General features: G+C 44.7%; 1 protein-coding gene across 4 annotated transcripts in view; it reads left to right on the top strand.

The window, feature by feature from the left end:
* The window catches only part of LOC143929198 (mixed lineage kinase domain-like protein), a 40,389-nt gene extending 14,630 nt beyond the window's left edge, over positions 1-25,759 (top strand). For all 4 annotated transcript variants that reach the window (XM_077453401.1, XM_077453400.1, XM_077453402.1 and 1 more), the window contains exons 2-11: positions 1,803-2,256; positions 3,474-3,563; positions 6,062-6,221; positions 6,333-6,430; positions 6,739-6,874; positions 7,106-7,190; positions 7,806-7,954; positions 16,889-16,938; positions 19,234-19,386; positions 21,511-25,759. In XM_077453401.1, coding sequence (XP_077309527.1) covers positions 1,806-2,256; positions 3,474-3,563; positions 6,062-6,221; positions 6,333-6,430; positions 6,739-6,874; positions 7,106-7,190; positions 7,806-7,954; positions 16,889-16,938; positions 19,234-19,386; positions 21,511-21,584 — 1,446 coding nt within the window. In that variant the 5' untranslated portion in view covers positions 1,803-1,805 and the 3' untranslated portion in view covers positions 21,585-25,759. The remainder of the gene's footprint in view (positions 1-1,802; positions 2,257-3,473; positions 3,564-6,061; positions 6,222-6,332; positions 6,431-6,738; positions 6,875-7,105; positions 7,191-7,805; positions 7,955-16,888; positions 16,939-19,233; positions 19,387-21,510) is intronic.
* The last annotated feature ends 338 nt before the right edge of the window (positions 25,760-26,097 follow it).

Raw genomic sequence — 26,097 nt, forward strand, 5'->3', positions numbered from 1 at the left:
GGCAAGAATAAAGGATTGCGAGCTTCGGCTAGATCTATCTCTACCTGGATCGTTCAGATCATTCAGAGGGCGTACAGAGCAAAGGGCTTGGCTCCTCCTGAGGCATTAACGGCTCATTCAACACGGAGTATTTCAACATCGTGGGCAGCTTCTCGCCATGTGGCGCCTGAAGTTATTTGCAGAGCGGCCTCTTGGTCTTCTATTAATACCTTTGTTTCTCATTACTGTGTAGAGCCAGCGGCTCTGTCTTCTGTTAATTTTGGTTTGCAAGTTTTGTCGGTTGACAATGCTAAATAAACTTTTGTTCTTTGCTCGACATTTTGCCCACCCGGGTGTGTTTGGCGAGTTATTTCCCACACGTATGCTGCCATGGAGCCTTTCAGGAAAACGGAAAATTTATATCAAATACTTACCGTAATTTTCCTTTCCTGATAGGCTCCATGGCAGCAGGAGTTCCCTCCCAAATGTCTGGAGTCGGCTAGTTACGGAACACTGATAGTGGCCAGGAGCAAAGATTTATGGGAGTTGGGTCCTATTGGGTAATCGTGGAGGCGGGGCTACCCACACGTATGCTGCCATGGAGCCTATCAGGAAAGGAAAATTACGGTAAGTATTTGATATAAATTTTCCATTTTCTTTTTTTTTCTTTTTTTTAAAGTTGCTTTTGTTTTGTATTTACCTTGAAATTACAATAAAACAGCCCATTGGTCATACCCAGGCCTGGTCACTACTATAAAACTAATAAGAAAAATAAAAATAAAAAAATAAAACGCGTGTGTATATATATATATATATATATATATATATATATATATATATATATATATATATATATATATATATATATATAATATTATATGTGTGTGTACCGCTGTACGCTCAACCACCTATGCAGAATATTCAAAGCAATCCTCTAATTCCACGCGAAGCCTGCAAAGCTTACTTTAGTCATTCATGGGATGAAATGTACCTTACCATTACATGTTCATATTCCCCCATAAACTATTGACTGGGCAGCCCAGGGACGTTTATGAGATCAGGGATGCCACTTGAGCCATTCCCAGTACTTAATCGAGTGATACTAATCATCGATCGAATCTACATTAGTGGACAGGGATTCCGTCCAAATATCCCATATTTTGGGAAAGTTTTTTTTCTGGTAACAGAGGGCTGGGGGGCTAGGAGGACCATGTAATTATTTGCTGGAGAGGACTGGAGACATCACTGGGCACTCCTACGGCATGCTCTTAGTCAGCGCCATTGCTAGACTCCTCCCTCCTGTACACCATTGAAAATTGCTTTTGAAATGATTGTTAGAGTTTATTTAAGATTTCAGTGATTGGTGTTAGATATATGACCCAGAATAATCAGTGTGGTGTCATTTTGTTGCAAGTTTTGATTGTTTCTTTTTTCGGTTCATAAGAAAAGGGAACAAGTACATCTACCAAGCATAGGCTTCCTGGGTGTTTTGGCATAGTGCAATGCGCACAGCTCAAGGTGCCTGCTATTGGCAAACCACCCTTGTGTGCCTCTCTGAAACTGAAACTGGTGTTACTTTATTACTAGAGACCTGAAATCAGGATTGAGCCTTGCCAGGCTTTACCTAGACATTTTTTAGCCTGATCAAGGATGATATTGTTCCTTTTTTTTTTTTTTTTTTTTTTTTTTTTAGAATAGACCTTCAATCTCTATATGGGTTACCAGTCTGTCTTGGGAAAGTTGTCCTTTATTGACCAAGCCCTGACCCTTGCACCTTCCACACTCATCCATGCTTCCTTCTCTAACCCTCTTTATCTTTGCAGGAGATGGAGGCGTTGGGTCACGTTTTTGCTGTTGCTCAGACCATCTACGACCTGTGTGACCAGGCCAGCTCCAACAAGAAGCAATGCCGCCGCATAGAGAAGAGGATCAAAATGTTGCTTCTGACTGCAAAGACTCTGGAGAAGCAGCAGGATAAGTCAGTGGCTCTGCTGGAAGTGGTTGGGGAGCTGGCCACCACGCTAGAGAATGCCAAGTGTTGGGTCATTAAATATTCCCACCACGCCTGGTGGAAACAGGTACTCCAAGCCAATGGCATCAAAGAAGAATTTCACCTAATCAACGACCGCCTGGGGGATGCTGCCGCCCAGATCTCTGTCCTGCTGGCTGCCGAACACAGGTCTAAATTTTCTCAGTTCTTCATGGAGAACACTAGGAAGAGACAGAATGAAAAAGATATAGAGGAAGACCTGCAGGAGCTCCGCACTTACCTCAACAGTGAGTTTCTTTTTCTTTTTGCCTCCACTACAGATCATGTAGACTATATAGATATGCCATTTAATAACAAATACTTTTGGTGCAGTATTAATGATCTAGCTAATGTATGTAGGGTTCTCTACAGATCTTTCAAGGTCCAGATAAGTATTAGTAGGTATGGATCGAATTTTTAATCTTCTAAATCTTCTAAAAATAGTAGTAATGGTCTGTCTGTTCAGAATATGAATTTAACTGTTTTAACAGCACAGTGCCAAAGGCCACATGTTTAAAAGGGTTGTAAAGGTAGAAGGTGTTTTTTATTTATTTTAATTTTTTTTGGTTTACCTTCATGCATTCTTCTCAGCAAGATAAAAAGCCTTTTGCATACAGATAATCAGCCAGAAATTAAAAGAATGCGCAACCCAAATTAAAAGTTCAAATAGCAGAATGAAAAGAGGCCACAAAATTGACATGTTTCGGCCACACGTGGCCTTATGACTAAATAAGGAAATATTTCTGTGCTGTGGATTCCCTTTGTGTCTTGTGTGAATTTAAAGTTGTGGATTTTATATTGAAGCCATTCGGAATTGCTGGACCTCTTTTCTCTCCCTCTAAATACATACTTGAGCCCAATCTCGATCCAACAATGTGCATGAGAGCAGAGACTCTTGGCTCTCAGATACAGCAGTGGGAGTCATTGGTTCCTGTCTTTCGCAGCCAGGAGACGGGGCTCAGAAGTGAGCATACACGAGTGCTCCTATAGCAAGCAGCTTACTGTGGGGGCACTTGGTGGGGGGGGGGGGGGGGAGAGGAGGCAGGAGCACCAGCAGAGGACCAAAAAGAGGAGGATTGTGGATGCTCTATGCAAGACCATTGCACAGAGCAGATAAGTATAACACGTGGAAAGTCTTCCCAGAAGAGTGGAAAATGTTATAGCCGGGGGGGGGGGGGGCGGCAACTCCATATTAATGGCCATGGGGAGGTGTGCGCTCTATATTGAGGTCCATGGTTTTCAGATGAAATGTCCAAAAAGCATCAAATAGGTGTCCAAACTTTTGACCATAGAGCATGTTTCATGACTCATTCCCTGCCAATTATTGGGTGGAGTCTGGTGGTTGAACTGATCATTTCAGTGACGAGAACAGGAGCGCCATAGCGTTCTCCATATGAGCTTACAGCTGTGATTTCACCCAATTGAAAATGTAACAAAACATTGTCTCTCTTTCTGTTTGATGCAGGTCATGTGCCCAAAATCGAGGACAAGATGGACAACATGGTAGATTCAATGAGCAAACTGAATGCTAAACTGGCTGAAATTAATTTAGCATGTAAGTACTCAGAACACCAGCACAGTGGCACACAGGTAGGCATGTAGTCCAGACATTTCTGATATAGGCGAGAAAATGGCATTCATATATACCATCTTCAATTTCACATGGGGGCAGCATAGGCCAAATTCCCAACATTTACATAGGCAACCATACTATATACTCTACCCAAAATTCAAGATGCGTATAAAAAAAGAAAAGTGGATGTTCATTTAAAAGACCAGCTACAGAGAGGGAGTACCGAATACCTACAATGCACTGCTGTGGCATGATTGGCGCATGCTACTGTAGCAAAGACCCCCGAAGGAGCGGCTGGTTTAATTGGGCTTACCGTTACCTTCTTGGCCTTGTGTACATCTAGGGGTTTCCTGAGGTAGATGGCCCAAAGAACTGCAGAAACTGTCACTGGATTCACTTTTGGTATATTTATTTGACAACCAGTAGACAGAACAGTCTCTCAATGAAGGGTAGAGGGTTAGGTAGGAAGTTCAGGTATTCTTGGAACTGCAAAAGATAGGAAGTCTCTCACTATAGAAATCCAGAGAATTACTGCTCACAACTGGAGTCTCACAGCTACCGGATAGACCTCCTCTCACTAGGCCTAGCAGCCGATAGACTAAATAAAGTGAATAAAGCAAAGCCTCTGCCACAGACTTGCATATAGAACACTTGAACAAAGTCTCTGCCACAGACTTGAATGTTGTCAGAAACTATGAAACCAACTGAGACAGAAGTACAATCAAATCACACTTGTTTATTAATAAAAATGAAAAGGTAAATAGAAAAAAGCGTAGTCAAGCATAGCCAGAGTCCTGTAGCCAGATCGGGTAGTCAGTCAGTCCAAAGTTCATTAACAAGATCGGGTAATCAGCCAGGCCGGAAGTCAGGGATCCAAGGAGAGCAACCGCAAGCAGGATAAGAAGCCAGGTGGGATGTCAGCAAGCCAGTCTTGAAACAAACGGCGGGAGATGGTTCCCTGTGATGTGACCAATGCGAAGGCAAATGAAAAAGTGAGCAGGAAGGCTTTAAATAGGCAGGTCAGACGAGCATCATCGGGAACAGCTGGTAACTGTGGAAAGAGAAGAGAGCTGGCAATTAGCCGACAGCTGAGCGACCAGCCCAGAGGAGGAAGGGTTAAGCCAGCCCTGACAAGGATGTAGGTAAATTTAGAGAGCTATCATACGGTACCAGTATCTCGCAGCCGGTCCGTCGATACCGTATGAGTGTAGATTCGCTTGGTGTCTTTCAACTGGGCCTCCAGGCTCTTTCTGAGAAGCCAGCCTTCAGCGTGGCCTTCTCCCGAAGAGTCCTCCCCTGGTTAGTTCTCCAGTTGCTGGGCCTCTCCACCGATGAGACTGCACCAGACCACCTTTGAGTCCATCTTCCAGCTACTTTGCGTGGGGCTAGCCAGCCCCGAGACTCGGAATTGGATGGATCCGCACCCCAGGCCATGAGGGCCATGGGGGCTGGTCAGGAGGATCAAACGGACAGAACCGGACCGGAACCCAGAAGCACGTGATGTCAGTACCTTAAGTACCCTCTCCCAGAATGAACAGCAAGATGACACTCCCACTGGGCTGGTTCCAAGACAGAATGGCACTTAATGCACCCAGCTAAACTACGTTCTCATACTTGCCAGTGGTGACAGCGCCACCTGTGGCCAAGCAGAACACAGTGCAATCTAGCTAGACTGGTGCTGAAACCATAATTTGGTATAATTGACCCTGAAACCCAACTGTGGTTTTAGGCATTTTAAATAGAAAAAAAAACACAGCGCGTGCTCTTCAGGAGTCGGCGCTACACTATTGTAAATCAAGTTGGATTCTATTAATCACTCTTAATACATAGCTCCCAGCTGTCCCTAATTTGAGGGACTGTCCCTGATTTGGAACAAAGTCCCTAAGTCCCTCTTTCCTCCTCATTTGTCCCTCATTTTGGTCTGATCTATATAGTTGCATATAAAATGCACTATTTAACTTTCAAAAGGTATTTCCCAGTGCTAAACCATCCATCCAGTTTCTACATTTCTACAATGGTAAATTTCATAAGCCAGTATAAAGTAATAGTAATGGTTAAAAAAGCACTTGTCAGTTTAAATCATTTTTAATTCTCCTTTAAGGTGTGTGTGGTAGGAGGTTTGTTCTATGACTACATATTTTTGCTAATAGGTGTCCCTCGTTGCCATCTCAAAAATTTGGGAGGTATGCTAATAGTAACAGCTTTCAGGTAAATAGCAATTTCAGCATTCATCAATGGTGCCATAAGGTGGAGCTATACTCTCCTTTTCACATATTTACAGGCTCCTATTAGCCTTTGTGTTGTGAATGTAATGACTCATCTCAGTGACTGAGATTTCAGTCAAAGGGAGCTTTTTGGGCTTATTCCCACTATACTCCTGCAATGGTGTGCAGCAAAGCGAACAGGGTGAGAATAAGCCTCTTGGGTAGCTCAAAGTGCTCTAGGATAGAAAAGTGAAATTCTCCGCTTTCTACTTCTAGGTGTCCGGCCGAAATGGGACATTACAGAGATCCGGGCGACAGATCTGAAGCGAGGAGACCTATTGCTGGAGCGACCCACCCATTTCCTGTACCGTGGAGAGCTCCACCGCAGTCCTGTGGCCATCAAAGTGTTCAAGGATCAAAATATGCAGAGTGAAGAGTGAGTTCCTGGGGACACACAGACCGGTCCTCTTCTATCTCATGGGAGGCAGAACTGTCCTCTTCTATCTCATGGAAGGAAGGGCAGGTTGACCTTTTCTCTGTTTTACAGCTTCATCCGGAAGACATTTCAGTCTGAGAGCCAAACTATGAAGAAATTTGAATGTTTAAATATTTTACGACTCTACGGTATCTGTATAGATAATTCAGGTGAGGATGGAAACATCAGTTCTGTCTCCATATCCCTAATCTCTGTTCTTTCTTCTTCGTTCACATCTAGATTTTCTGCAGCTCTGTTCTGGCATCCCATCTCTCCTTCCATTTTTTTATTTCTTCAAGTCTTTGTCCTGGTCTCCTATATCTGTTCCCATCCTCATCCTCTCTCCCCTTCTCTGCAGCTCTCTTGACCTGGTCTCCTGTCTGTTCAAACCCCCCCCCCCCCTTCTCCTTTTTCTAGCTCTCTATCCTGGTCTCTGTTCCATCCTCATCCCCTCTCTCTCTCTCATCCTTTGATTCAGGCCCAGAAACCTGCTACTCATTGGTGATGGAGATATGTGAGAAAGGGACACTACGGGAACTGTTACAGGATGAACTGGACTTGCCTTGGGATCGGAGAGTTCTTATGGCTCTAGATGCAGCCAGAGCGCTGTACAGGTGAGACATCTCCATTTTATCTCGTAATTAGAAGCACTGAATTACCTGACGAAGCCCGTTTTAGCTTGGAGATGGTCAGAGGCTTGCACGAGACAAGTGACCGCATTTATTAGGTGTTAGAAATCAGTAATGCTGGAATTGTGAAATACTGACTCACAATTTTATGAATGTGAACATAGCTTACCTTTTATCATAACCCACCATTACTTATTGAGGTCATTCTAATTACAGGTTGCATCAGACTGAAGCAAAAGCCATTCTCCATGGGAATCTGAGCAGCTCCAAGTTTTTAGTGGATGGAACGTACTGTGTTAAGGTACCAGATTATATATCCTCAACAACACAAACGCCAATCAAATGTCCAACATGAGGATGAACTGATATCATGTAGACCATTCAGCTGTACATAGCTGCACTGTAGCTGCAACATTGCTAGGTTCCATGATATAGTTGGGTTGGTGTCTGCTGAGATGGATTTTCATTGTCAATTTTTCCTGTAGTAGGGTCTCGGGGGGGGGGGGACAGACGAAGTGCTGTCTATCTGCGTACACAAAGAAGTTATTTACTAAAGCTACAGAGTGCAAAATCTGGTGCAGCTCTGCATCGCATCCAATCAGCTTCCAGGTTTTATTGCCAAAGCCTAATTGAACAAGCTGAAGTTAGAAGCTGATTGGTTACAATGCACAGCTGCACCTGATTCTGAGTCCCCCAAGTTTAGTAAATCCCCTCCAAAGTGTATAATGTGTAGAGTAGACCTAGTACACAACAAGGGCTCAAGTCAGTGACTACTAAGATTGTGGGCGAACTCCACTGGGACAGTGTGGACGATGAAACCTACTGCTACTTAAAGTGACTCTACACAAGGCCCGAACTTCTACAATTTCCCCAATCATATATGCCATGCCAGTAATTCACCCATTGATGTCCCCAGCTGTCAGGATTTGAGCTCTCCAAGACAGAATCATCCATTGGGAGATCATCCAACGTGGTGATAAGAAAGAAGGCCAGAGAGCTGGAGTACATCGCCCCCGAGACATGGCAAAATATCAATGCATACGACAAACGCAGTGAGATTTACAGGTAAGGGGCTACAATTTATACTCAGATGATCTGCTATAGGACCAGATCATTCATTCTATAGCAAGCCAACCTTTGTAAGTTCTGCTCACATATGCATTCACAATCCTGGCAGGTGCATAGTACATTTTGCAAATGCATGATTTCCTTTTCACACATAATCCATACACCAACATAGCATATTCTTTAGTAAATACGGCCAAATGTTTGGGAAAGATGGGGTCTCCAATCCAATATTCACTCCAGTCAACCTGCTAGGTGTAAATCACACCAGTGAATTACACCCAAAGATTTTTTTTCTACCTAAAGAACATCTATAAAGCTGTAGCTCTACTCCCGTAGGAGACGCAGAATTGTTGCCCAAGTCCTTACCAGATAGTTTGCCCCGCACACAGGCGGGGCAAACTATCCAGGCCTGGTCACTCGTTTATCCACTGATCAGTCTAGGGGTGTTTTTTTTTTTTTTTTTTTTTTTTTTTTAAGAACTTGGATAGGGATGGAGAATTAAGTGTGATTCTTCAAAAATAAGAACTACCTGTATGTAAAGTTGAGGACTTTAATCATTCTCTTGGATAAGCTATGACAAAGTCTGTGCTTAAAGCAAAAAGTAGACTTCAGCCTTAAGATAACAGTAAAGGTAGTAGAAAGCTTGAGCACTGTTCCTTGTAGCAAGAGGTTAGATGGACAAAGTACTTCAGAACACCAACCGATGCCCCTTTTAGCCTAGACGCACAGCTGACTTCCCAGCACCAGAGTGGGTTAGGTAGCACACAGTCTCTAAGATCCTTTAGGAGTATCTGTACTCACAAGGCCCAACAGCAAATTGATGCCTTCCTTCGTGATACCAGACCAGATCTCCAGTAGATGGCCCTCAGTCCATTCAGTAGGACGCAGGTATCGGCATTCAGGCCCAGAGGTCACCAACCTGAGGCCACACAGCAGTAGTTGCCTGGGAGGGTAATGTGCCCTCTCCCAGGCTGGAACAATCCTATATAGGAAAACCCCAGGGCTCTGTGTGCTCACTGAATATAGATCCAGCATTCCTTTAAAGCCAGTCTCTCTGAGACTGGGACTGCATCGATATTCATGCTGCCTATCTGTATAATTCCACACCTATCATCCGGAAACTTCAAGTTTCCTGGATACGGAGTGAGCTATAGGCAGACTGGCAGCAGCTGAGTAAACTTATGCCGCGTACACACGTAGCCGACTATCCGACGGACTTAGTCTGGCGGACTTCCCACCAAACTGTCCGTCGGACTTTCCGAACGGGCTACTTGCCCACACACGGCACTTTTTCAGCGGACTAATACGGCGTACTAAGTCCGCCGTACTATCCGCCCTACTTTTGAAATGAACGGACTCGCCCACACACGCGGAGGAAAGTCCGCTCATTTCGAGCGCGTCTCCAGATAGGCGGGGCCCGCGAAGGAGACGTCGCTGGCCCCGCCACGTGGTATGGACTTAAAGGGGAACCCCAACGCCGAAAAATCGGCGTGGGGGGTCCCCCCAGGTCCACATCAGACCCTTGTCCGAGCACGCTACCCGGCCGGCCAGGAAAGGGGGGGACAAGCGAGCGGCCCCCCTCCTGAGCTGTACCAGGCCGCGTTCTCTCAACATGGGGAGTGCCTTGGGGAGGGGGGGGCGCGCGGCCCCCCACCCCAAAGCACCTTGTCCCCATGTTGATGAGGACAAGGGCCTCTTCCCGACAACCCTGGCCGTTGGTTGTTGGGGTCTGCGGGCGAGGGGCTTATCGGAATCCGGGAGCCCCCTTTAATAAGGGGGCCCCCGGATACCGCCCCCCCACCCTATGTGAATGAGTATGGGGTACATTGTACCCCTACCCATTCACCTGTAAAATAAAGTACAAAAAAACACAACACACAAGATAAAATAGTTTATTGCACAGCCCCGGGGGTCTTCCGTCTTCGGGGGTCTTCTCGCCAGACTCCTCTGCTATCTTCTTGTAGCTCTTTTACTAGCGGAGGAGCCCGGCTTTCTTCCTCGACGCCGGCCTCTTCTTCCGACTTCGGGGGTCTTGTCCCCCTCTTCGGTTCTTCTGCCGGGCCACCGCGCCTTCTTATAGCTCTTTTACAGGCGGTGGCCTGGTCTTCTGTCGCCGCCGCCGCCGCCTTCCGTTCTTCTTCTTCTTCTCCTGGAGATGTTGACTCGACGTTCTCTCCGGCCGAAATGCCAGGGACGTGCTGCGCTGCGACTTATATAGGGACAAGGGGCGGGGTCATCGGTTGATGTCACATGGGTTGATGTCACATGGCGACAGTCCCAGCATCCTCCCGGACTGTGACATCATAAGGGGGCGGGGACACCATGTGACATCAACCCATGTGACATCAACCGATGACCCCGCCCCTTGTCCCTATATAAGTCGCCGCGCAGCGTGTCCCTGGCATTGCGGCCGGAGAGAACGTCGAGTCAACATCTCCAGGAGAAGAAGAAGAACTGGGGGCGGCGGCGGCGACAGAAGACCGGGCCACCGCCTGTAAAAGAGCTATAAGAAGGCGTGGTGGCCCGGCAGAAGAACCGAAGAGGGGGACAAGACCCCCGAAGTCGGAAGAAGAGGCCGGCGGCGAGGAAGAAAGCTGGGCTCCTCCGCTAGTAAAAGAGCTACAAGAAGATAGCGGAGGAGTCCGGCGAGAAGACCCCCGAAGACGGAAGACCCCCGGAGCTGTGCAATAAATTATTTTATCTTGTGTGTTGTGTTTTTTTTTGTACTTTATTTTACAGGTGAATGGGTAGGGGTACATTGTACCCAATACTCATTCACATAGAGTGGGGGGCCGGTATCCGGGGGCCCTCTTATTAAAGGGGGCTCCCGGATTCCGATAAGCCCCTCGCCCGCAGACCCCGACAACCAACGGCCAGGGTTGTTGGGAAGAGGCCCTTGTCCTCATCAACATGGGGAAAAGGTGCTTTGGGGTGGGGGGGCCGCGCGCCCCCCCTTCCCCAAGGCACTCCCCATGTTGAGGTCACGCGGCTGCTCGCTCGTCCCCCCTTTCCTGGCCGGCCGGGTAGCGTGCTCGGACAAGGGTCTGATGTGGACCTGGGGGGACCCCCACGCCGATTTTTATTCAGCGTTGGGGTTCCCCTTTAAGTCCATACCAGGTGGCGGGGCCAGCGACGTCTCCTTCGCGGGCCCCGCCTACCTGGAGACACTTTCGAAATGAGCGGACTTTTCTCCGGGCGGGAAAAGTCTGCTCATTTCAAAAGTACGGCAGACTGGCACACACACGGCCGGATTGTCCGCCGAAATGCGAGTCCGGCGGGAAGATTGGAGTGCAAAACTACTTTCTAAGTCCGCTGTACTTTCGGGTCAAAAAAGTATGCCGGAGGCTACACACGGGGGGATTGTCCGGCGGACTTCAGTTTGCCGGACTTTTCCACCCGCTTGTTTGATCGTGTGTACGTGGCATAAGAAGACCTAACTATTAAACACAGCAACACTGATTACAGTGTGCAGGTTATGCTTTTGCCTAGCAACAATAACATCCACACTATCTACAGTGGGACAACTAAATGTACCTATCTACACCTAGCACCTATCTAGGAGGGTGCTACAGAACTATCGACATCTTCATGGCACAGCCTGTACTGATGTCAGTATCTGGATTTAAACAGAACTCTAGGAATAGGGCAAAACACAGATGAAATAGTACATACATGAGAGCTGTTTCACCCGCCACAGGATTTGAATTTGTCCTGAGATTTCTACAGGCCTGTCTGGCAGGGCAGGAGACCTGATCCTTTTTTTTTTTTTTTTTTTGCTTGGCTCTTTCACTCTGTTGTCTCCTGCTATCTGCAGGTTCCTTTTACTGCAGCACACATGTTAGCTCCCTGTGGTGCTTTACCCTCTGTTAACCTGAACTCTGCTTTGTCGTACAATTTCCAGTGCGACTTGCTTGCAACATTAGATGGTATGTTTGAAATTGCATCAAAGTAGTGCAGCAACCTATTTAAAAGTTGCTTCAACTTGAGTCCACTGATTGTAAAGGCACCGTTGAAATATGTTTTCACTTGTCATGTGACTTTGTGTCGTATGGCAAGTCGCAGCAGTGTGAACTAGGACTTGTAAAGTAGTGTGTTTTTTATTTTTATTTTTTATTTTGTATTCATTAAATGACATGTACAGTACATTGTTGCAGTTTTTGTTCTACAAAGCATGTTTTTTTGCTTTAATACCACAATCCAGTAAATTTTCCTCTGATGAAATGTCAAAGTATTTATTGTGAAGACACTGGTACCTCTTCCAGGTGCACAATAGAACAACGTATTTCCTCTTGGAAGGGGACTTTAATTTAGAACAGATAGCTGATGAAATATGAAAAAAGTACAAAAGAGTATAAATCCTTTAATAGAAAATATTTAAAATATACAGCACATACATAATGTACAATATATACACAGACATCATATAATTGACCATCTGAAAACTAGTTGATACACAGATACAAACAAAATGTACAGACCATAATCGCAAAAAAATCTGTAGAGCTAGGTTGAGCACAGCAGAAGTACCCAACGCGTTTCAAGATTAGCAAAGATTAATTTCTCTTAATCAGGTGATATGTGAAGGGAATGTAGATTGTCTAGAGTTCGTTTTTAACCCCTTCATGTCTGTTAAAGTGTGATGTCCAATCACCCACACAGGCCTGGGAGATTAGCCCATTGAGACAATGACACAAAACAACAAAGTCTCTCCGAGCAAATCTAATCTTTATTCTTTGGTGTGAATATTTAAAGGGGGCTTTCAGAAAGTACCGCCCTTTGAACGTGTCATACAGATTATCCAATCGTATACAAGTACAGCCTACAATAAAAGTGAAACTAGTGATTCCTCAAAATCATGTGCTTTCCAAGAAACGAAACAACTGAAAGAAGATAACAGTAGCATGAGAAACTAAACTAGATTAGCAAAACTTGAACATGTATATTTGTGAAGTGGATGTTAGAGAGACACAAAATGGAAACCAAATTTCTTAAAGCGGGAGTCCACCGGGACTCCGCGTTTTTTTTTTTTTTTTTATATTAAAAGCCAGCAGCTACAAATACTGCAGCTGCTGACTTTTAAAATAGTGACACTTACCTGTCCAGCGCGCCCGCGATGTCGGCACCCGAAGCCGATCTCTAGATCGTCTCTCGAGTGCTGCCACCGCCATCTTGGGTATGGGAATCAGGAAATGGAGCCTTTCGGCTTCATTTCCCGGTTCCCTACTGCGCATGCACGAGTCACGCTGTGCAATAAGGACGGTCCCCGCTGCCTCTGGGATCTGTGTGTTTCCCAGCAGGCAGCGGGGCACTTGCGGAAAGGGGCGGGGACTTGCGGAAAGGGGCGTAATCTACGCCCCTTTCCGCAGAGAGCTATCCCGGAAGTGGGTGCAGATACCTGTACTGTACAGGTATCTGCACCCCCCTCCCCCCTGAAAGGTGCCAATTGTGGCGCCGGAGGGGGGGAGGGTTCCGATGAGTGGAAGGTCCACTTTAGGGTGGACCTTCGCTTTAAAGAATGAAAACAGTTAAGCTAAATATCCCTTCAATATGCGATTTATTGCAAAAAATACAAAACAAAGTCGTACAAGCTGTATAGACTGTGTGTATTCTCCTATATTTTCAGGTCTGCGAAAATGCTACGGCTCTCAGCCCAAACTGTCCCAGACTCAGTAAAGAGCATGCAAAGTGTGACACAGTAGCAAAACCCACTGGGTGAAATGTTTCCTCACAAAGGACACCCCAGTGACACCCTCCGACAAGTGGCCCCACTGATTAGAAAAAAATGTGTGTGGGGGGGGGGAGGGCACGGGTAGGCAGTAATTAGCAGCAGTCCAACATCTTGCCAACTAACTTCCCAAAATTGTAACTTTCTAAGAGGAAACCCCAGATTGTGCAATTTTGTCTGCTGAGAAAGCAAAGCAGGAACTGCCTGAATGCTACACAGTAACCCACTCAGAGCAAGTGTTCTTCTTTCATGGAAAGAGGAACTGCTTGCATGCCACATATTAACCCACATTCTGTCTGTCCTAACTCTTACACCAATTATCATGGCCATTCCCTGCAAATTAGAAAAAGTACAGTAATGTGATAGAGTCCTGCAGGCAACCAATTCTAAACTTGCTGGATCTCATCCATGTGATTTTTCCCAGTAAAGATGCATTCAGCAACTTGAAGAGCCAGTAAACCATTCATTTTGTGGTGATTTTTTTTTTTTTTTTTAGGAGTATATTTTTATTTATTTTTCTGATCTGATGTTTCTTATTTATATTAGTAAAATTCTCTGTACATTTTCCAAGCTGGTATATGGACTCCAGTCACCATCCAACAATATTCTTCCCTATTGCCTTTCGCTAATGCAATAAAATTCAGGTCAAACGTCAACTTGAATTCAATCCCCATAACTAGTTAAACGGATGAGAATTTCACAGGGATAAGAAATTCCAAACCATGACCCATAAGGCCAGGTTCACATCCATGCAGGTTGTGGTTGAGTTGTTTTTCCAGCACACTTTGCATTTTTAAATATGGTTCGGTTGATGCGTTTTTGTATTTGATGCGACTTTCTTATTAGCCCAAAAAAACAAAAAAACAAAGTAGTTCAGGAAACTGTGCCCAAAGTCACATGTTAGGGTTTGGGTGGACTAGAGATACTGTTGTACGAGGAGGATTTGGATTTTGTTGGAATTTCAGAGACTTGGTTCAACAGCTCTCGTGATTGTCTGGCAACCATTCAACACCGGCAACATCACTAAGGGAGCTAGGGAGGAGGTGGAATCTTTATGGGTAGAGCTCCAAAGGGATGAAGCTAAGGGAAAAATAATACTGGGAGTATGCTATAGGCCCCCTAACCTGAGGGAGGAGGGGGAGACAGATCTCCTATCACAATTTGGATTAGCAGCAAGGATGGGAAGTGTTGTTATAATGGAGTATTTTAATTATCCAGACATAGACTGGGCATAGGGAAACGCGCATTTGTCTAAGGCTCCCCAGTTCCTAAATGTCTTGCAGGACAATTTCATGGGTCAGATGGTAGACGCACCAACTAGAAATAAAGCATTACTGGATCTACTGATTACCAACAATACAGACATAATCACGGATGTGGAAATATGGGGCAATTTAGGAAACAGCGATTACAGGTGAATTGGCTTCAGTATAAATGACACAAATAGGAAACCTAAGGGACTACAAAGACACTGAATTTCAAAAGAGCCAACTTCCCTAAACTACAAACCTTGCTAGAAGGCATAAATTTGGATAAAAATCTTAGGAACAAAGATCACGGAGGAGAGATGGGTTCGCTTTAAGAGCATAGTAAATGAGGGCACAACACTCTGGTCCGGCCGCACCTAGAGTATGCTGTCCAGTTCTGGGCTCCAGTCCTCAGGAAGGATGTACTTAAAAAGAGCGAGTACAAAGAAGGGCAACAAAGCTAATGAAGGATCTGGAGGATATTAGTTATGAGGAAAGGTTGCGAGCACTGAATTGATTCTCTCTGGAGAAGAGACACTTCAGAGGGGATGTGATTTCAATTTACAAATACCATACTGGTGACCCCACAATAGGGATACAACTTTTTTGCAGAAGGGAGTTTAATAAGACACATGTCCACTCATTAAAATTAGAAGAAAAGAGGTTCTCTACAGTAAGAGCAGCAAAGATATGGAATTCCCTTCCACAGGCGGTGGTCTCAGTGGGGAGCATCGATGGTTTCAAAAAACTATTAGATAAGCACCCGAACGACCAAAACATACAGGGATATACAATGTAATACTGGCATATAATCGCACACATAGGTTGGACTTGTGTATTTTTTTCAACCTCACCTACTATGTAACTATGTATAACTATGGATTAAGGACTAGGGTTATGGTGAGCGGTAATAATTAGGGTTAACTTTCTAAACCTAACAATTACTGCTAACTTTAAACATTACTGATAACGCTATCTCTAACATTTAGAGTGTTACTAAACCCAGGACCCTGCATTCACTATATCTGGTCTCCCACAGTACACAGAACATGTAAATGCAATTATTTTACTAAATATAAACTGCTAAATACCTTCTCTCATCAGCAGTACATAGCAGTCCTGTGACTTCTATCAGTGTCTGGTTAAAGCTTGTACGAAGAGTTTTCATTCTGCTCTGACTGTCCTTTGAGGCTGCATGACCTCTGACCCGACAGTGCTGATCACATGCACTGTTCCAAAAAAAAAAAAGAAGCTCCCTAGCAATACACACCAAGCTAAGCATATGCAGAGTGCCTCCAAGAATATGTTTTATCAGCTGATGGATTGGGGACAGTAAAAAGAAGGTGAGGATCAGAGAAGACAGGCTCAAACAGTCTTTTTACACAATTCAGCGGACTAACCCTTTAGGTTCCACAGTGAGTCTAAGCAGCATGCTTTACTGCATATACAGACAGATTTTATGGTTGTGGGTTTAGTAACACTTTAACACTAGCCCTTAACCCTAACATGCGACTTTGGACACATGAAGGTTTCTGCACTACTTTGATGCTACTTGAGTGCCAGAGAGTGTAAAGTCGCATCAAAAGCGTACTCCATGAACAGAACTGTCATACTTCCCTGCCAAAACACTTGCATTTTGGGTGTGGGTCCATTGAAGTCTATTACACGCAAAATGCAATCTGCTGGCGGAAAAAAATTTTCCTTACCCTTTCCAAAAAAAAACTGTACTGGCTCAACTCACAGATGTGAACTAGATTCATAGGAACCATGGTAAATGGACTGTAGTGCATTTCTGCACTAAACACATGGGTGTGAACCAAGAATAAATCAAATTCATAGGAGGATTGGGGTGTCCCAATTAAGAGTGTACTTGAGATCAGAGGTCTGTACAATAACCATGATATTCCTCATCAATGTTTTTTTAAATAATTCATGATTAATTGTTCTCTTCTCTTCTAGCCTGGGGGTGGTGATGTATGAAATCGCTACAGGAAAACCACCCTTTCATGGTGAGTCTATGACCCAACTTTCCTGCTCTAGTATGCAAAACCGAGTTGACTGGGCCTAACGTTCTGAGTCTGACAGGCCTCCCTTGTCTTGTCTCAACACTCGGATGGACATGCCACCCACAGCAAGGTGCCAGGCCAACCAGTAGCCACCCACCCTCAGCAAGGTGCCAGCCAGTAGCCACCCACCCTCAGCAAGGTGCCAGGCCAGCCAGTAGCCACCCACAGCAAGGTGCTAGGCCAGCCAGTAGCCACCCATCCACAGCAAGGTGCCAGCCAGTAGCCACCCACCCACAGCAAGGTGCCAGGCCAGCCAATAGCCACCCACCCACAGCAAGGTGCCAGCCAGTAGCCACCCACCCACAGCAATGTGCCAGGCCAGCCAGTAGCCACCCACCCACAACAATGTGAAAGGCCAGCCAGCAGCCACCCACCCACAGCAAGGTGGCAGGCCAGCGAGCAGCCACCAACCCATGTTCAGTTTATACCAGATTTGTGCATAAAATTGTTGTTTTATGAAGAGTTTAAACGTACAAAATGTTGGCTATTGGCAGGAGAGGTGGCCGAAATATTGGTATTGTATCGGCACCGAAAAAAAACATATCGGCCTAGCCCTAGCGTGATGTATTCCTTGTGTTCTACGCTCTATGATCTCCATGGCCAACATCAGTACTTCCTATCCCTAAGCCAGCCATAGATCAAGCGATTTTCTTTTCTGCAACCATGGGTTTTAGGAAAGAAAATTGCTTGATTCAGTGTTGATAATGGATTTCCTCCCACGGAGACATTGCATTCTCTTGGGGGGGGGGGGGGGGCATCGTGGCCGGGAGACTCTGACAGGCTGCTTGTACACAAGTTGATCGATAGAAGCAACCTGCCTGGCCGAGATTCCATTTGCCTATGGCTAGCTTTAGTCTTGTCCATTTGCATGTGCTTCTTCAGAACTAGCCTAGGACAGCACATTGTGCAACACTTGGCTGCTGTGACATTTGTGGTTACATAATGACCTAAATTCTTGTGCACGGTGATCCCCTTCCCTATTGTGTCTCACTTTTGCCATAGCAGGGATTTTCCACATTAGCCACAACTACCCCTCTTCAGTGTGGTTGTCCCTTGCCCAGCTTTACGCCCTTTTACATAGCTATTTCTACTTTGGTTCATCAGTCTGGTTCTACCTACACATGACGTGATTAACATCTGGTTGTTTCAAAGACATTCAGGTATCTTCTCGTGTGAAATGTTTCTTCTATCCAGAATACATAACCTAAGACAGATATTTTTGTCGACTATCTAAAGTTCTTGTGCTCAGTACTGTATGGGGGGCAGACTGTGATCTCCATGTCCCTGTGATTTTTTTTTTTCCCAGGTTCGTAACTACAAGGGTCTTGTGTGGCTCCCCTGTACACCTAGATAGGAGGGGCAGCAGGAGTGGCATATAGAGGAACCGAAGCCCTCCATCATTCAGCAGCTGCAGAAGGAAAATGGAGGGCATTGGTTCCCCTATACGCCACCTTCTCCCCAAACAGCTGCTGCAGGGGATGTCAGGATAAAGAAAGGGGAAGAGACTGGTAAATATGCAATTACCGGCCCCTTCCTTTTCTGAATGGACAGAGTCAGTCATTAATACCGATCACTGATTCTGTCCATTCATAACTGAAGCATAGTAAACCGTTTACTGTGCTTCAGTTTGTGACTGAATGGGAAGCTCTGTACAGAGCTATTCCTGTCTGTTTATTCTGTACAGTTGAGGCTTCAGAGATGGAGATTGAGGAAACGGCCCTCAATCTCCTTTCTCTGTCTTATTAAAAGTGAAACATTAGAGGTCTGTTTAGACCCCAGATATCTCACCAAAGCCCCCTAACAGGGGTCCTAAAAGGAAAGAAGTTGCAAAAAATCTTTTTTAAAGAATTGTAAAAAAAATAATGTAACTAAAAAAACTGTAAAAAAGAATAATAATAAAAAAAACTAACACTAGTGGTGTAACTACCAGGATCTCACTTGCAACTGGTCCCTGGCATTCCGCCACCAGGCTTGGAGGAAAAGGCCCCCTGCCAGGGGTCAGGGGGCCTTTCATGGTTTCTAGAACCAGGGCCCTGAATGTTCTTGTTACATCTCTGGGTGTTGTGTTCTTCCTAAATCCTAAAATAAACTCCTTGCTTGAGTAGCTGTAGAGGGTATCTGTGTATAAACTCCTCTCCTGTGAATAGATATATTAACAGGATTTCTATCTCATAAACACATTACTTGTCATTCAAGAGAAGAGGCTTCATTTTAACAACTGTTTCATGTTCTCTTCAGACATGACGTTGACAGCAGAAAATCTGGGGGATATGCAGAAGAAGTGGTGGGCCTCAATAGACAATGACTTTCCACCTTCATGTCCTCATAACTTCCATGATCTCATCAAACGCCTCTTACAAAGGAATCCCAAGGATCGCCCATCTGCTGGAGGTAACTAGACTTATAAATGTATTCACTCAGATTACATAAATGGTGATGGCTAGAAACCGTGAGGATGAAACCAGTCTATCCATCAGGATTGAAAACAAACCAATTTCAAGTGATTGATTTAATTTTAGTCCCAACGGAATGGGTCCTGGGTCAATTGAGGAATTTGGGCAAATAAAGAACCAGCTTATTTCCTTCTAGGAACTGGCTGGGGTCTCAGAGAAAACAACCTGGTATCAAAGGTACAGTGAAAGAACCCCTCAGGGTCATTAATAGACAGATCAAGCAATTAGTAAAAAAAAGTATAAATGTTATTACATAGAATGGAACAAGTGCAAAAAATTACATACAATGCATAAAAACCATAAATAATGCCCTGATGATTAACATGTGTAGAGAACAACACACCATCCTGGTGCAAAGGATTGGTGAGGGTCAATACAATATGGATAACACCTTACATGTTATGGACACATGCTCCTTCTTCAGAGGTTTAATGTTATTGAATCAAAAAGTTGGGTACACGGTTTCTACAATGAGAAAAGCACAATGTATAAGTAATAATATAAATAAGTAAGGAAATCAATAAACTGGTCAGCAATGTAGCCACCAATGTAACACATGACATATATGTAATATCAAACACATGCATAGGCTTACTTACATGGTAAACCAAAAAACATGGATCGATTGATAGAGGGAACTTTGCCAGATGGAAGACCTTATTAATCAGTTGGTCACACCGCTTATAAACACCAGCAGGCCAGTCGATGTAGAGACTGAAATAAGTTTCACTGCGAGGACTCATGTGTGATGGAACATGATGTGTGAACCAGCACCACACTCCGGAACCATTTTGTCAGTCCTAAATCAATACAAAAATAGAGTGTCTATGTGTGTCTAATAAACAAATGAAGGAGCTAGGCAGGTACGGCAGTCCCTTGTCACAACCAATCTGTGGGTCAAGGAGTGACAAAAAATGCCTGATAGTTAAGTAACTGACCTTACATAGGACAAACGTCTGCTCATCACCCGAACGTTCCCTCAATGTCTTTCAAAAAGACCTGGGGGCTGGTTTATAAGCATGTGTACTGAGCAGCTTGAACCAATCGCAATCTGGTACAGCTGGTGCAGAGCAGAAAGAGGAGAAGACGCGGAAATATTGCGCCATACCTTTCTCCTCGAGTCCTCCAGCACCACGGCGCACAGCACAGACCCGTCCAATCAAGCCGGAGGACGGGGCTGCATCACGCGTCATGGTGCATCATGGCCACGCCTGTGCTCTATTGCTGGAACGCAAACGTATGGTGGCCTGGAAGGCACACCTTGGCAAAATTGTGGACGTCCTAAGACACACCGCCTACCTAAGTGCGATTGAGGACCCCCCTACGCCGAGAACAAAACAAAAATGGGCAAGACCAACTAGCGGGAGGCTGGAGTGTGGACCAAAAAAATCAATGCGAAGTAATGCAATAAACAAAGGGGGGAAAAAACACAAAAAACAACAAACAACAAAAAAAATAACTATTGGCCAGAGGTGATGAACTGATATTGGTATTGATAATTGGATTCACTAAAGAGTCTCAGCTTCTCATCTTAGCTTCACAGAAAGGTTAGGCTATGGTAATATTTGGTTATACAAAGAAACTGTAGACCATTTTGCCTTTCCACCCTTGTGGTAAGGAAGACCCTTTTTTTCTTGCAGCATGACTGTGCCCCTGTGTACAAAGCCAGCTCTGTATAGACATGGTTTGACTGGTTTGGTACTGAGGAACTCAAGTGGCCTTCACAGAGCCATGTCCACAACCCTACTGAACACCTTTTAGGATTGGAATTGGAACACAGGAACATATGGTCACTTGCCTAATCAGTCTGGTCCCTTGAATCTCACACCTCCTCTAGTTAAACACTGTATTTTGCAACACTCCACTCCTAGCCTTCTGCCTGGAGGCCCAGGGTATCACTCTATCTGGCTCATCAACCAGTAGAGGCATGATTGTGAACCCTCTCCCTATTAACATTGCTTTTGGAAGATCTTTCACTATAGATACATTTTCCCAGAAACCTCATTGAACTAATAGGGGATGGGGTTTGGCTGATCCCAAGTAATTTCTTTTGTCATTTCAGTAACTGTGGATCTACTCATGGTTAATTTGAATCAGCAAAGACAAGAAGGATGTCACCAGGATGCAACGGCATAGAGCGGGCAAGCATGTGACTATTTCTAAACCTTGTGCACCTATCACAAGCATCATGTGCACTGGCTGGTCCATCAATGCTTCATTGTGATCAGACAAGATAATGGACATTGTTTTTCAGCTACCCATGGCGGATTGATTTAGGAATTACCACTGCATGATATGGTGCATTGTTTTCGGTATTGATTTCCGGAATCTGTGAAGGAAGAACAAAATATAGTTTTATAAATGGATTGCTCATTGCTTGGTCACTCTTCACTGCTGCAGAGCCATGCCTATGGTCACAGCCCTCCAAGGGATTATGTTCTACAAGGAGCTAATGATAAATGTGAATTGTATACATAATAGAGCATGTTAGCTAGAATAGCTTATACATTTATTTGAAGGAACTGAATTAAAGGGGAAACTTTATAAAGATCAGCAAAAGCGTGAAATTGTGTCTTCAAAACTTTTTAACCCTTCAGGGGGGTTTATAGTAACTACAACCAATTTGTAGTTACTTTATCCTTAGCCCCTGTACACAGGGTCGGACATTCCGGCAACCAAATCCGTTGGATTTTGTCCGACGGATTGTGTCCGAAACTGTTGCATACACACAGTCGGACCAAGTTGTCGGAAAATACGTCAGTTCAGAACGTGATGACGTTATTTCGTTAAGACGGGACTACGTTCACGCTAGTAGCCAATAGCTTTGGTGTAGGAATTTGATCTGAGCATGCGTGGCACTTTGTCCGATCAAAATTCTCTACACATGATCGGAGTACGTCCGATCGGACCAGTTTGTCGGAAAATATTTCCAGCAAGTTGAAAAATTGGGTCCGACGGATATTCGGACGGAAACGGTCCGATGCATACCACACACAGTGGGATTATCCGACAACACGGTCCGATAGGACACATTCCGACGCATTCTCCGACCGTGTGTACAAGGGCTTATATGTGGCAGCAGTAACATTAGGTTTTTCCTTTTTTTTATCTACCTAGTAATCCTGTGAATAACACACCTTAGGTGACAAGGCTCCTTCCCCTATCATATCTATGGAGGAGCAGTGTTGTCACCCAAGGCTGTGCTGATTTGGACTATAAACAAGTCCTCCTCTATTCATATCTATTACATGGAGGGGAGGGGATTATTCATTTAGATAGCTTGGAGGGAAGATTCATTTTATACTTTCAATCCCACCAAAAAGTAGACAAGGACCCTGCATTTCTGGCAGGATCAACATGTATTTTTCTGGTTGAAATTGTTCTCAGTCTGAAAAATAAATAAAAATCAAGCCACCATGTCTAAGGACTGATAATCTTCTATATATACAAACTGTGCTTTTTAAATTTAGGTATAGTTTTTTTTTTTTTGTTTTTTTTTTTACTTTTGATGAATATTGTGAAGAAGCAGAGAGCACAGCTGACTTTTTTTTCTTTGATAAGAACTGACATTCCAGTGACCTCATAATTCATCTACTCCTTGGGAAAGGAAATCTAGCATTGAAAAGTATTGCTATAATTCCCCCCCCCCCCCCCCCAGAGGTTCTAGTGGGGTCCTTTCAGACTTTATAAAGTTGAGTGTACTTTAATCAGAGGCTGTGACGTTACACGATGGACCTCCTCACATCTTCTCTGGGTGAAGAACTTTGTCCCATGTTCAATGCTGAGGTCCACTTACTATGTGAAGCATTTCTTTGTGTTGTGCTAAGTCAGGAGTTTACGTGATTCCCTTTATTGGCTAATTTTAAAGAATAAGTCCACTTTAACCACTTGCTTACTGGGCACTTAAACCCCCCTCAGTCCCAGACCAATTTTCAGCTTTCAGCGCTGATGCACTTTGAATGACAATTGCGCGGGCATACAACACTGTACCCAAATTAAATTTTTATCATTTTTTTCCCACAAATAGAGATTTCTTTTGGTGGTATTTAATTACAGCTCGGAGTTTTATTTTTTGCTAAACAAACAAAAAAAGATGCAAAAAAAATAAAAATAAAAAATCATGTTTAATAGTTTGTTATAAAATTTTGCAAACAGGTAATTTTTCTCCTTCATTGAAGTGCGCTGATGAGGCGGCACTGATAGGCTGCATTGGTGGGCACTGATAGGCTGCACTGGCGGGCACTGATGGGCATAGTTAAGGCGGCACTAATAGGCACAGATAAGGTGGCACCGATAGGCACAGATAAGGCAGTACTGATGGGCACAGATAAGGCGGCACTGATGGGCACGGATGGGTGGCACTAAGGGGCACTGATAGGTACCACTGATAGATGGGACTGATGGCCACTGATAGGTGGCTCTGATAGGTGGCACTGATGGGCGGCACTGCTGGGCACTGATGGGCACTGGTAGATGACACTGATGGGCACGGATATGTGGCACTGGGGTGCAGCACCATTGTTGAGGCAGATTGTGGGCACTGTGGGTGGCACTGTGGGCACTGTGGGTGGCACTGTGGGCACTGCTGGGTGGCACTTATATTTTATTAAGGTGGCACTGGCAGGGGGCAGGTGGGCACTGGCAGGGCTGGCCGTGATCGGGACTGATGTCCCGATCACAGCCACCGGTGATCGGCTCTTTTTTTCCCGAATAATAGCCGATTACCGGCTCCGTTGCATCACATGATCAGCTGTCATTGGCTGACAGCTGATCACGTGATAAGGGGTCGGGATCGACCCCTTCCTCGGATCCGTGATCAGGCGAGTCTCATAGACTCGCCGATCACAGAGCGCGCAGGCCGCTCGTGCACGGGACGACGTCAATAGACGTCGTCCCGGCAAAGGAGGTCCGCGCTGTAGCCGTCATTCGGCTATAGCGCGGATCTCAAGTGGTTAAAATAATGTGCATTTAATGGTTTCCACTTCTTGACCCAACCCACCCTCCAAGTGCTTTTTTTTTTTTCTTTTACATCAAGATGTTTGTTTGTATGCTATGTCTGTTATGTCTGTGTTACATCCGCTTATTTGTTATCTTATGGTCTGTTTACGTCCAGCTACTTGATATCATCAAGTGGTCTGTTTACATCCAGCTATTTGTTTACATACTGTCTGTTTACATCCAGCTATTTGTTTACATACTGTCTGTTAATATCCAGCTATTTGTTATCATATGGTCTGTTTACATCCAACTGTTCCTTTACATTCAGCGGTGCAAATCTTCACTTTGCTGGCTGAGCCGGTGCATTAGAACCCCATAGAAGGCCATAAGGCTTTGTCCTGAAGCCAGAGATGGTCCCTTGAGCCCCGTTCACATTAGGGATTTGGAATTGCAGGCAGAATCGCCACAATCCTGTGTGATTCCAAATTACGGCAAAATACGCAACTTGCTTATTCTTAATGGCACCCCAAGTGTGGTACTATTCTGCCATGACATTCAGGGAAAAGAGTGTGTTTAAAATTCGCACGCAAAAAAGAAGCAGGAGCTTATTTTGGACAAGAAACTGGGATAGGGCAGTCCATTTAAGTGAATGGGGCCGTCCTATGCACGACACATGGAAACCTAAATTGCACTTTTAAGATCACAAGTGGGAACGCTCGTTCCACCAATTAGATATCTGAAAAGGACTTTGAAGTCTATGGGGCTGTAATGCACAGGCATAGCCAGGACAGTGTAGACCTGCACTGCTGGATGTAAGCAAACAGTGGAACTGCTGCCACCAGATTGAGGTAAGTGTGTATCTGTGGAGGGGGAAGGGGAGTAAGGTCAGGAGGAGGGGCTAAAAGGGTTCATGCACTTTGTTCTAAAGTGGCTGGGCTCTGAGGAAGAAGGTTTGCCTTCGAAACGCATCAGCCAGCAGTGGCCCATGTTATCTCCTCCGTGACCTCTGGAGTTCATCATAATTTCTCTTAGATCAATTGCTGTCATTCAGAGACTATTTACATTGCAAGATTTCTACAGATGTTTGTGAGTAGTTTTCTTTTTATTCACTTTTAATAAAATATATTAATAAAATATTGCCAAAGGATAATGCACAAGGCTAGTGCGCCTTTTTCTTCCTTTTTCTCTTTGTTCTAAAGTGTACCTGTCCTTTATGATGTTATTAAAGGTGCAAGCTTTAGGTCACTCCTGAGGCAGTTGATTCATGACTTGTATTACTATAAACCCTAAAAGTCTGTGTTCAATCGACTTCGAGAATTTGTTCATGTATTGCGTCTATTTTGTATCAATAAAGTTTTTCCCATAAATTTTCACATTCTCGGCATTCCACTGTATTCTTTGACCTACTGTATGATGTTGCATCCTCAGTGGCCCCTGAAGCCTTGTGGCCCTGGATTACTTATTTACCCCGCTGCCCCGGTGTGTAAAAAGAGATCCCTCTGAGTCTGATCCTCTAATAAAATGAGAAGGCGATCATTTCCCCCAGCACCCCGGGTACCCCCATCTTCCGCTGAGTGTCAGAGTCCTCCATCTCACAGTAGATATGAGCCAAAGCTGATCTCCTGATAAAGTTCTTCTATTAAAGCCCTTTTCCCTGCCACAAGGATTGTTCCTGTTCAGCCAGTCCTGAGATTTACCTGGTGACCCGGTG

The sequence above is a fragment of the Lithobates pipiens genome, unplaced genomic scaffold (genome assembly GCF_037356315.1).
Source record: "Lithobates pipiens isolate NorthernLeopardFrog02 unplaced genomic scaffold, aLitPip1_a1.2 Scaffold_10, whole genome shotgun sequence".
In the NCBI taxonomy this organism is placed as follows: domain Eukaryota; kingdom Metazoa; phylum Chordata; class Amphibia; order Anura; family Ranidae; genus Lithobates; species Lithobates pipiens.